Source organism: Syngnathus leptorhynchus, chromosome 9 (assembly GCF_054491065.1).
Source record: "Syngnathus leptorhynchus isolate UIUO chromosome 9, UIUO_Slep, whole genome shotgun sequence".
NCBI classification, from domain to species: domain Eukaryota; kingdom Metazoa; phylum Chordata; class Actinopteri; order Syngnathiformes; family Syngnathidae; genus Syngnathus; species Syngnathus leptorhynchus.
In genome coordinates, this window is record NC_141203.1 from 7,521,473 (window position 1) to 7,534,216 (window position 12,744).

General features: G+C 39.8%; 1 protein-coding gene across 2 annotated transcripts; it reads left to right on the top strand.

Annotated features, from left to right (window-relative positions):
* The first annotated feature begins 72 nt into the window (after positions 1–72).
* On the top strand, positions 73–8,159 carry morc3a (MORC family CW-type zinc finger 3a). 2 transcript variants are annotated; one of them, XM_085919773.1, is made up of 19 exons: positions 73–225; positions 1,565–1,637; positions 2,143–2,275; positions 2,364–2,587; positions 2,690–2,846; positions 3,038–3,176; positions 3,331–3,459; positions 3,603–3,722; positions 3,839–3,936; positions 4,038–4,145; positions 4,391–4,519; positions 4,962–5,036; positions 5,102–5,138; positions 5,222–5,302; positions 5,488–5,581; positions 5,913–5,982; positions 6,279–7,029; positions 7,104–7,279; positions 7,353–8,159. In XM_085919773.1, the coding sequence occupies exons 1-19, from the start codon at positions 187–189 to the stop codon at positions 7,501–7,503; spliced, it is 2,784 nt and encodes a 927-aa protein (XP_085775899.1). In that variant the 5' UTR covers positions 73–186; the 3' UTR covers positions 7,504–8,159. The 2 variants fall into 2 exon arrangements, with proteins under 2 accessions (XP_085775899.1, XP_085775898.1); XM_085919772.1 differs by lacking the exons at positions 73–225; positions 1,565–1,637 and having other exon boundaries at positions 1,660–2,275.
* The last annotated feature ends 4,585 nt before the right edge of the window (positions 8,160–12,744 follow it).

Sequence of the window (12,744 nt, forward strand, 5' to 3'; positions counted from 1 at the left end):
GTGGAAAACGAAAGTAATGCAGCGCGCGCGTAATACTGCATTATTTGGATAAGATTCATAATGTCTCCGTATATTATACAAGGCAGTTATTTTGTTCCGATTTTGTCTGAACAAAAGAACTTATATACATAGTAATATCGCATACTGCTTTTGCTCAAACGTCACTTCCGCTATCGATGAAACGTGATGGCTGTAGCGCAAGACCGTGGAGTTCCTTTGAGTACTGTAAGTAAAACAAGGGATTCTCTGCTGCAGTTTCAATAAATATCGCCGTTCTTCAACATTTAGGTTTCTTTAACTATGTTTAAAACGCTGCCGGTTCAAGCGTGACGTCTCAAACCACTACATAGCATTAGCGGTGAGATCGGTACGGAAGAGGGAGTCACTATAGCTGGCATGACTTGAATGAATGTACAGTAATCCCTCCTACTTCGCGGCTTCAACTATCGCGGCTTCGCTGTATCGCGGGTTTTCAAAAATGCGTAAATTAATTATTTTATCGCAGAAATTTCATCATTTCACGAGGTTTCGCGGCCACTTGAGTTTCTTCATTTTCCTTTAATAATGATAGCTTACGTTTAAAAGTCGTTTTCTTGTTTTGAAATGAATAAATTAAAGAGTCAGTACAGTATACTTTATCGTCACATGTGACTTCAGGGCGTTCTCTCCACCGGCGGTGGCCTTCATCTGGACATAGCGATACACTGTTAGTCTCGTCGCTAAGGCATGAATGCGGAGCGCACAGTCCATTGATATGAAAGTCCCCTAGCAGCGAGCTGGTTGATGTCAGCGATAAAAATAGAATATCCTGTTTTAGAAAGCAGTTTAAGTGTTCTGAAGTGTTAAAATTATGGCTCATAGTTCAAAAAAATCTAGTTTCTATTTCGCGGAAATTCCCATTTCGCGGGTGGGTCTGGAACGTAACCCCCGCGAAGTAGGAGGGATTACTGTAATTGTAAAGATGGAATTGAAAACAACTGTAACTTTTGACAGGTTCTCGATCACGACGTTCAAATGTATTCAAAATAAAGCGTTTATTTGGCTATATTGTTGCTAGGGAATCGATGGTTTTACTTGCAGACATAATAGCAAACGATCTTCTGTTTGTGTGTAGAAGTTGTCTGCAGACGTGCTGGGCATCAAGTTCAGAATACAGCGTCTATGCAAATACTATGCACAGTACAGGTCGAGAAAGTTGCAATGTCTGTAATTTAAAAAAAAATGGGGGAAAAGGTAATAACTCTAATCTAGGATATATTTTTATTGGTCTCAGATTTCTCAGTATGAAAACATATTTCATTGTCATCCCGAGCTTTTGCCGTATTGTAATAAGTTGTCAAGAAACAAAATTCCAAATAAAATGTGTTTTATAATAACGAGTGTTGGAATAATCTCGGGGGAAGCCTTGGCCTGCCAGACCAGGAGGCCTTATCTTTTACCAGTTTACAACTCTCCTTTAAACTAAATGCTTTGTATTTAGTTTAAGGAATGTCTTTTGATCTCCGTCTCGCATGATGTCATACCAACTTAACCTTTTTTGTCATTGCATGTGCACCACTTTCAGCTTTGTCCCAAGTACCTTCATACAAATTCTACCAGCCACACCTGGCCCTTCAGTGCCATTGCTGAACTCATTGGTGAGTCATCGACCAAAGTGCAATGACAAGAAAAGGAAAAATATCTCACTTCTCTGATTCTTTTATCTCAAACAAGGTATTTTAGATTGCATTACCTGACATGTTTCGGCGTGTACTTCTGCCTTCATCAGAGTCATCAGGAAAAATATCTGTCACGCAACATCATTTCTTGAGTTTCATCATCATTTCTTTTCAAACAACAAGTAAACCAAAATCGGATGGAAGCAACAAAAGCTAATGAATCAACCAGGCACATATGAACAGAATATTTAACGGACTCCAGTGTTTCGCAAAACCATTCGATGATTTCGACATCCCAAATTGACTTGAATCATGGACCCCAAACTACCACTGCTGTCATCCAACACATTCTCTGTGCAAATGTTATGTAATGAGCGTGTTGCAATATCCCCACACACTTGTTTGACACTCATCCAGACATTCTTTTTTATTCCCCAACACTACTGTTCACAAGAAAACCAACTGCTCTCATTCATTTTGACAGACAATGCCTGCGATCCAGATGTGTTGGCCAATGCTTTCTGGATCGATAAGACTGTTGTCAAAGGACGCGAATGCCTCAGTTTCATGGATAATGGAAATGGTCTAGACCCCGACGCCATGCATAAAATGCTCAGGTACACACATGGAGAGAAAGAATGACATTTTCAGGAGTGGCTCTTGTTACAATCAAGTTCATTATGTTCATCTTTCTGCATTTTCAAGCTTCGGCTACAGTGACAAGGTTGCCGTCAATGGCGTGGAGCCCATCGGGATGTACGGCAACGGTTTCAAATCCGGATCCATGCGTCTCGGGAGGGACGCCATCGTCTTTTCCAGGTCCAAGGATTCGTCGTGTGTCGGGATGCTCTCCCAAACGTACCTGGAAGAGATCAACGCCCAACAGATAATTGTGCCCATTGTCAACTTTGACTACAAAAACCACAACTATATCCTTTTTTTGCGTTAGCACACGGTTGCCTCTTTCAAAAATAATTTCTACTCAGCTTTGTCATGCACAATATATGTTTTCTCCTTGACATACCGTCTACTGTTTGTCAGAGAGGAGCAAAAAGCTAGTCTGCAAGACATTCTTCAATATTCTCCCTTCAAGACCGAGACAGAGCTGCTGACTGAGATCAGCGCCATCACGTCTACCTGCTCCACCACCACGACCGGCACACGCATCATCATCTGGAACTTACGCAGGTTTGCACTTCATATGATTTCATATACTAGATAACCCAGTTGAGTTATTTGTCATCAAATCATGTGTGGTTTAATCCGATGATGAATTGCGGTGTATGTTTAACATGAACATAAACCAAGTCTTTTTTTTTTTTTAATGCAGCACTGTAAAAACTGCATTGATTATAATACTCCATCCATTTTTTTCTCAGGACATCCACTGGGGCATTGGAGTTTGATTTTCAGACAGACCGTTACGATATTCAAATTCCATCTGATGTCTATGAAGAGTTAATCCGGCCTGGTGAGAGAATCCCCTCACATATACCTCCGAGTGTATACTCACTACGGGTAAGAGATATTGCTTCACACATTTTTTTTAATCAATAATGAAAATGCATGACATCAACCGCTAACATAATACAGAAAGTTTCAACACAACACACACGACGTCATGTTATGTACAGTTTATCTGATTGTATATTTCTCTCTTTTTTGTTTTCAGGCGTACTGCAGTATCTTGTACCTGAAGCCTCGCATGCACATTGTTATACGAGGTCAGAAGGTGAAAACTCAGCTGATTGCCAAGAGTCTGGCCAAAAGCAAAACAGATCACTACAAACCCCTGTCTCTTGTATCCTCTTGTCATTACAATTTTGTTTTATTTATCGATTGATTTATTCATTCGTTTGTTCATCCGTTTATTTTTTATTTTTATGATACGATTATGTGAGATGTGAGCTGTTTTGGTTTCAGTTACCTTAAATGGAATGACAGACTAAAAGAGTTCCCATCATTTTTGGTTACAACACCAAAAGCAAAGACCACTATGGTATCATGATGTATCACAAGAATCGACTCATAAAGGCCTACGAGCGTATCGGCTGCCAACTCAAGGTGGGTTTTGCGGCATCGGCAAAAGTTTGTAGAATAATCGGCTGAATTATAAGATCCCCCTTGAGTGAAGACATTAGCCCCTGAACTTTTATATGCCTTCTGTTGACATGTAACAGCCTAACAGCAAAGGTGTCGGCGTCATCGGGGTCATGGAGTGCAACTTTCTGGAGCCGATGCACAACAAGCAAAGCTTTATTGAGAATGACAAGTACAGGTAAATGACGTCTCCGATATGTAGAAATGCCGCCAGTGTGTTGTGCTTGTTTTTTTGTTTTTTATTATTTATGATTGTTTTTTTTATTTATTCATTAACAGAAAAACTATGAGCAGTTTGACTGTCAAACTGGACGAATATTGCAATGAAATCCGCTACAGGTTGACCGGAAACAACCCGGGCAAAAATTTGGAAGTGAGCGACATCAGGTTCGTATTGATACAAATTCGAATGGGTATAGCCAGAATAATACATCCATTTTTTTTTTAAAGAACTTTATTAAGAAGTCATCATCACATTGTCAGTTTTGTCTTTGTTGTCTGTCCTATTATTTGAATATTTGTCTCCAGATGATGGCAATCATAAACAATTTAGGAAACATCTTTGGCAGGCAAAGACACGCTGAAGATCGCCAGCTTGCGTGATTTTTTTGTATTTCTTCTTTGGTCTACAGCAAGCGTCCGGACCAGAACTGGGTGATGTGTGACAATTGTAGAAAATGGCGCAAACTCCCCGATGGGATCGACTGCAGCAGGCTGCCTGACCAGTGGTTTTGTAGCATGAATCCTGATCCTCAATTCAGGTGTTCACAGTTTTATTAACATTTGTACAGACAAGACATTATAAATTCAATAATTCCCCAAGCCACGATGATGAAGGCATATCAGGTGCAGACTAAAACCAAAATACTACAAGCTAAGGTCATGCACTCCAAGTTATGTTATGAGAACAAAGTTCTAGTTTTATGCGATTCTTGTTTTTTAATAAGAAGTCTTAATTTTAAGAGAATGAAGTAGCAACAAAAGTGTTGCTATCTTAAGTTTACAAGGCTTCCTTCCTAAATCATTGAACCATTAAACATCCCGAGTGACCTTCATTTACCCTGCTGTAAATTCATTCACTTCAGTGATTTACTGGCGTGTTGTTTCCTCAAATTTTTTTTTAAAAAAGTGGCTACCAAGACTTTTCTGTCGACTAAATTGTTAATCCCACGATTTTAGTATACTATTTATATGCTTTGGCAGGATTTGTGAGGTGGAAGAAGAGGCTCAGGACTCTGATGATGATCAACGGACATACGAAAAAACCTACAAGAAAAAGTACCCATTTTGTTTTTGAATCATCAATTGATCAAATAGTGACCATTGTGATGTGTGTATTACAGAGAGCGGGAGGAAAAAATGCAAAAAAGTAAGCAATTGGTAAGGGCCAGTCCAGTGATCAGTGTTTGTTATCTGCACTAGCATTCCAAGACTGTTTGCATTTCAATGCGCTTTTACTTTAGCTTGAAGAGCAACGACGATGTTGGGAAGACAAGCGCCTAAGGCAGCAGGAGAATCACCTCAAACGCCAGCTACAGAACAATGTGTGTCTCCCATTCACCTCTCTCTATGCTTATTTTTTATACTCTATACCATTCAGTAAAGTTCTAGAATATGGCTGGTAGGCAGATAGCAAAGTATTTGCAAAATAAAACCATTTTATTTCTATGTAATCATTCCAAAGAGAATTTAATCAATTTTTATTTTTCATTATTATTTTTATCTACAGAGTGTCCATTCCCCATCAACTCCCACTACCTCACGGAATAGGTTGAACATGGTGTCAGTAGAGGAATCTTCACCCTCAGGGATTACTGCTGTGTGTGAGTTGTAATTTGAAAAAACATCTTTGAAATCAAATCCAAGACGATACGCTCGTAGGGCTTTGTTGTGTTGTGTGTAAAAATGCAAATCTTGCATACAAAAGCGCTGGCGGTTGACTTGACTATGTTTGTAATTTAACCAAAGCGCGCTCTACAAGTCTCCATCCATTTCTGGGCTGCTTCTTTGTGTGTGTGTTTTTTTTTTGTTTGGTTTTTTTTACAATAGTGTTCACATGTAACCAAACAAAACACACAGAGCAAAAGTTTGTTTTAGCCAAAACAAAATACCACAAAGTGTTAACACTTCCTTCCTTCCTTTCTTTCTCTCCAGCTGGCAGCCCACCCAGTACCAATGGTTTACCAATTATTTCAAGTGTCTACTCCTTGTTTCAAACTCCAAGGTAGGCATGTTTAGATGTGGCCTTGTTATTTTCACAAAGCTGCCAACGCTGGAAAAAAAACCTTGGATGACATTTCTCAAACGGGTTGAAAAGAAGCAAAAATACTTTAATATATCTCATCAAATGAGAATCTCAATGTAAGAATCTCTCCCGCTCAAACAGTTTCCGATAGAATTTAAAAAATGTGAAAATTCAGATACATTGTTCGAGAAGTGATTGTTATTTTTTTGTTGGTTGGCTGTTTCCACATATTTTATCACATAAGCCTGTTTTTTGTGATTTTCTATGTTCGACAGAAAAAAAAAAAGACTATCCGTCGAGCCACAACATACACCTCAAAGTTGTCATCAAAACGTCTCAAATCAAGATTCTTCGAATGCGTCGTCATCGGGAGATGTGACCCCAATCAGAATCGAGGTCTTTGAACCCCAAAATGGCAGAGCAGGATTTACGGGGTCAGCCGATGAAGGAAGCAGTTCCTCCCCCGCACCGCCTCTTGTCGTCAGTCGGACGGAAACGCCAAAAATAAAGAATGAGAAGGAGGATAGGGAGATACAGAGCAAAAATCCAGATCAAACAAAAGGTGGGGTCGTTACAACCGCCGAACGCTGGACTCAGTTTTCAAGAAGGATCAAGGAAGAAAACCCAAACGGAAATCAGGTCACAAAAGAATCCAATCAGACTGTAGACATAAACAGTAGCGATGATGATGACGACGACAACATCTTCAAATCAGCACAATGGCCTTCAGAGGCACCGGAACAACAAGATGTTAAGAAGCAAGGACAATATTTTTTAAATTGTTCCCACCAATCAAGCCAGACGGAAGAAACATGGCCAGATAAAGACTATAAAAGCTTGCTTGAGAAGGCTGAAGAAAAAATTGATCAACTTGTGAGAGATAGAGCTGATTTATTGGAAGCTGCTCAGACCAAGCCTAGAACTCCCCAGGCCGAGGAGGATTCGGGCGACAGCACTTTGCAAGTTGAATCTCTTGTCCGGGAACTGGATCAAAGAACCACGGAGAGGAATCAACTGCTTTCTCAGGTCAGTGTTAAATATCACGCTAGACCTGCAAATATTCCTCATGTGTCTGACGCTTGCTCTGTCCTGTTCATCAGTTAAAGAAACTTGAGGAAGAAAAGGCAAACCTGTCGAGCCAGTGTGAGGACCTCAGGAGGAGGCTGCAGCAAGCGGAAGAAAAAGAGCATGAGAATGCAAGCAAAGTGTCGCTACAGAATGAAGAGTCTTTCATAGAAGAAGCACACGGAGCTTCAAACTCAAACCACCTCACAAGGTTGGAAGGGAAAAGCCAACATTTAACTCCAGCACTGCTGTGTCATATTTTGCCATCTCTCTCTTTCTCTCAGGCTGATTGAACTGCGTCACAACATTGGACGTCTTCTTGTCAATCGTGTGCCTTGCCTAGACCTGGCCCAAGTCAATTATGAGTGTGATGTAATTGATGAGATTCTGGAACAATATCTCGCTGAGAACTCCTCAGATTTTACCGAACTATAGCTGGTACAGTTTAGTTATGTATTTATTTATTTAATCTCTGATGGATTCACACTCATTCATTTTCGATCATTTCGAGCAGTGTTGATGCAGAACCTGCTCAATTTTACACAATGAGTGTTGTGTTTTTTAACCATCCATCCATCCATCCATCCATCCATCCATCCATCCATCCATCCATCCATCCATCCATCCATCCATCCATCCATCCATCCATCCATCCATCCATCCATCCATCCATTATATGTACCGGGTGTCCCTACGGGGGTCATGGGCGTGCTGGAGCCTATCCTAATTGTCATCGGGCAGAAGGCCGGGGACACCCTGAAGTGGTTGCCAGCCCGCAAGGCACACAAAGACTATCAACCATTTGCGCTCACACCTACGGGCAATTTGGAGTCATCAATCAGCCTACCATGAATGTTCTTGAAATGAGCGAGGAGACCCACGCCGGCACGGGAGATCATGCAAACTAGGCCGGAGCCGAAATCTAAACCACCACCTGTGCCCCCCCAGATCCAAATCAGTCTTGTAAATCTATAAATATGAATAATATTTGTCACTTTATATTTTTGTTACTTACGTTTGTATTTTATTCATTTTATATTTTATTTCTTTTTTTTTTTTCAAAGATAAAAATTTTACAAATACCATGTTAACCCAGCCTGTGCACATTTCTCATTCTATTTGCCACACCAAAGATTTCACTTGCTCGGACTGCAACCTTTTTATACACCTCATGAGATAATATTCCACTAATGGAAAGTATACCTAACAATAGAATACAGTAAAACCTTGTTGGAAAGTACCCTGCCTCTGCGCTCTAAAAGTAGGGTCGCAATAAGCCTTTTATTTTTGTATTAGTCTTACCGTGTGTATCCAGTAATCCTGTCCAGCATTAACAACGGAAATAGCATTAGGAGTGATGTCGCTATCAAAAATTGTTCTATAGAGACGGAATCGTTTTTACTACGCTGGGAGAAAAGCTTTGCAGTCACAGCATGATGGGATTTTCTTGCAAACTACCCCTGCAAAAAAAGTGAACCACTCCTTTGGTGATTGTAGTAATCTGATTCCTTCTGCTGCACACAACAACAATGCTACTAAATAAGTTTCGGAACTTCAGCCAACAAGAGAAGCAATTTGACATTAGCTTCAGACACCTAGAATCAACACAATTACAGATTGCACTGCACAATTTAGCAATATTTCATTGTGCTTTTTGTGCATTTTACCAAGTGTTGCAATTTATAGCTGACGTTTCAGGAGAAAAAGAAAAATCCACCTATTTTAAATCCCTACCCTTGATTCATGAATATTACTGAATATTATATTTTTAGTCTAAAAACTTGATGTGCTCAAGAACAAAATCAAGGCAGATCCGGATTCAGTGCAAATAATTCATCTTGACAAGTTTATTTTTACATCTCTGATTACAAAAAAAAAAAAAATTGGCCGGTGTTATTCACCCAAACCATCATGGGTTGGTTTGTGGTGGTGTTTTTAAAGCTTTGACCACATTTGGCCACTATCCATGCAGCAGTGTTTCCCAACCGTAATTGCATCAAGGCTCGATAAAGATCAATCTTCCTCAGCGTATAAGCAATGCCACATGAGTTTTGAAGTCGGATCAACTTGAAAATCAACCAGCGTCAGGGGAGAAGGCTGGAATGTTTTATTAACATAACTACATCTTGTTGTTCCAGATTAATCGACTCGAATGAATTTTTGATTTTCCCAAGTCCAGATGAAACCATGATCATGTGCACGTGAAAAGACAGCCGAGGCCACGCTGTTGTTTCTAATCGGCCAAAGCCAAGTTGAACCGCTGGGAGGTAGGAAACAATGGTTTCGTTGTTAGCACTGCCAAGGCACTTGTTTTCCTCCTTGCCGTCTGACTGTTTGTCTGTTACCTAAAAGGATGTTTAACAGACCTCAGTGAAACTGCGCAAAGTGCAGTCGTTTGCACTTTTATGTGACTCGAGCTGCAGCTGTATTGGATCAGACCTGCAGTTTTTATTTGTGTGTGCATGTGGGGGTATGCGTGGATGACACTTGCTGCAAAGCTCGACTGGGCGTTTTTATTTTTTTTAAATGTTCCTTAGCCACAAGTAGTTGGCTGGCTGTGAATATTGGCCACTTGAGTCCCAATGCACTAACAAGTATGTTTCGCAAATGTAACCGCACGCATCTGCAAAGTCAGAGTGGGACTGCATTCCAAGTAGTCGTGTATGTAACATAATGTAATGTATCATGTCATTCTGCGTTTCGGGGGTCGGATCTCATCTCCTCCTTGTGTGGAGTTTGCATGTTCTATCGGTGTCCCATCACACATTCCTGTGCATTGATCATTTTAGACTCTTAACTTGTCCATAGACGTGAGTGTGGATGATTGTATGTCCATATATGAACCCTTGGAATTTCTGTTTAGTGGTTAAAAAAAAAAAATTACAAAAGCACATGCAACTTGAACTAAAACCACAATTCTGGTTTCCTGTTGCTATTGGACACAAATAGGAAAATGTCAACTTTGGGGCTAAAGACTTCATGGTGGCTTCATGAATACAAGAATGGAGCTGTTGGTGAAGGCGATCCTGTCCTTTAAATAACTCCATTTTGAGTTGGCCCCTTTTGAAACAGTGCCTGAATTAAAACCATGACTCTTCCACAAACAATGTCAGCAGACCTACAGATGAATGCTGCTGGAATTCTACAGGTTGTATTCAGCGTTTTTGAGGTCATTGTTGTGTCCATCTCATTTCTATCACAGGAAGAACCAAGTATCTATTTATCAACGTAGGAAGTGAACAGTCCCGGGAGGTACTTCAAAAAGTGGCCAGTGACAACATACGCATATTTAGTTATTTTCAGAAATCTGGCGTTTCACATTTAGCAATATCATCGTGAGGATAGCTCAACCAACAATGTTGCTGGCTGGCTTCACGTTTCAACCTGAAAAAGGATTTTGGGAGACACTTTCTGAGCAGGGTTTATTACCTCGACAGTGAGTTCGCACAGACAGCCAGGAGCAATGAGGTTGACATCAATATCTCTGACAAGTATGATGTATTTTATTGAAACATTTTGACGCTTTTTTTTTCCATCAGATTGATAAATATGAACTGTGAACTGCTATATTATAATGTAGAGATTTGGATTTGTTTGAGCTGCTGTGTGGGAAAAGCATATCTATTAAAAGCAATTTTTTAAATTTATTTTGGAGCTCATTTTCTGCCATGTAAAATACAAGTACAATCTTCTCAAATAATACTAAGCTCTTCAAGTAATACAACCTCAGAGATGCATAAAAAATAGTAAAAAGTATAACTGCATACAATATAATAACTCAATAAAATGTTGTTTTCTGATTAAAATATACAAGAGATCTCTTACGACTACTCCTAAGAAAAATATAATACAAATGATATTTGTTAACCACGGTTTAGATGTCTGTCTGTTTACGGACCCCCGGCACCCCACCGCGGAACTTCCACCAGTCGCCACTAGTATTTAACATTTATATTGTGTTTTTCGATTAGATATAATTGATGCTCCTACAGATTTAACATGCATTCAACGATATGATTGATTTAACTTTATTAATTGTACATGTTTCGAGAAATGTACATTTAGCGTGAATAGTTCCAACATTTTAATCGGTCGAGCAACTCAATCGGTAGTCGCGCAACGGACATATATACAAACGTCACCGTCGCGAAAGGCTTTCTGGGAAATGTAGTTTTCTTCGAGATGGAAATTTCCAACGTATCGGACCAGAAGAGCCAGTGGAAATTTACTCGGCTTCCCTCCCCCTATAATATGCAGAGCCGTGTCTGCCGGTGCAGGATGTTTTGATGAAAGTCAACTGCTCTTGCTGGCCTTGTTATCTCACACTGACACTACATTTAAAAAAATAATAATGATAAGATGACTGCAATGAAGATAGTCACATGCTTCTTTATCACATGCACTATGATTGACTGTATGTGCTTGTTATTCAAAAGTTAGCGTGTAAATAGTGGAATTTTCCACTACGAGCAGAGTAATGTAGCAACCACATACAACGATGACTCAACATCTTTAGTACTGGCCACAATGTGAATGGCATGTTTCATCTTTGTGCATTAAGGTCCTTTTGCTGCCACGCTAAAAGATGCCTTGCAAAGGTCTATTGATTGCAATAATTAATATTTTGTCCCGATAACTCCAACAAACTTCATAGGGAGGTCTCATAAGAATTAAAATCCAAACAAAACAATACAATGAAAATGCATGATTTATTTACTTATTATAAGATAAAACAAGGATAGGAAATTTATGGTCCCTCGGCCATTCATACACTTCCATTCGGGTTGCAGGTCAAGCAGAAATCATCCCTTCTTTGCAAAGAAGTGGGGTCCACCACAGAATAGCTATCCTATAGAGGCAAACAAATGTTCTCTCTCACACATATGGACAACTGTGACTCTGATTGCGGTAGTATGCATTTGAAATATTTTCTTTATTTTGCAATGTGGGAAGAGGCTGGAACATCCACACAAAGAAACAACATGAACACTTCTAACTCTTACATCTCAAAACTGTGCAGCAGACAGGCTAACAACTAGACCAGGTATTCTTGATGGTGATTAATGTGTGCTGCAGGAAGTTATCCAGTTTCACTGCATGACGCCACTATGTTGCTGACATGTCACCCACTTCTCATAATGTATAGTCATAAACTTCTTCATAAATCTAGAAGGTTCTCCAGCCTTGATCCGAGGTTATGCGCCATCTAATGAGATTACGACTTCTCTAATCAGTCAGTTGCATGGAGAGTTCTGGTACTTTCTATGATTTCATCAAAACCCGATTATTTTACCATTATTCTTGGAAGAAATAGAGGTGGGGGTAGATGCATTTCACCGTGCCTTTAGTTGAATTTATTTTACACCATTTTTATGATCACCTCTGCTGAAAATAACAAAAACAATTAAGAGATGTTGCATTCAGCAGTGTCTGAAAATGTACTTGCTAAATTGCTCTAAAAAGTGTTGAGATAATTGTATGTTCGTATCGTTGCTTTTATTTTCATTTGATTTTAATTGCGTATGTTTTTACTGCCCTACGCGTCACGGGTGAGCCACACGTGTGGGGCGTGGCGTTAGAAATACGTCCATTCGCTATAAGGAGGAGAGGCGGCGAGCAGCTCCGACTTTTACAAGACAAGCCCGTCATTCAGAAAGCATAACATCCACAGAGAGG

Bases quoted from the DNA above. Each gene is read 5' to 3' on its own strand.
- morc3a (XM_085919772.1), top strand. From the start codon at position 1,971: ATGGACCCCAAACTACCACTGCTGTCATCCAACACATTCTCTGTGCAA. The intron at 3,177-3,330 runs GTAAGAGATATT...TTTTGTTTTCAG, and splicing joins CGAGTGTATACTCACTACGG to GCGTACTGCAGTATCTTGTA. The intron at 7,280-7,352 runs GTTGGAAGGGAA...TCTTTCTCTCAG, and splicing joins AACTCAAACCACCTCACAAG to GCTGATTGAACTGCGTCACA.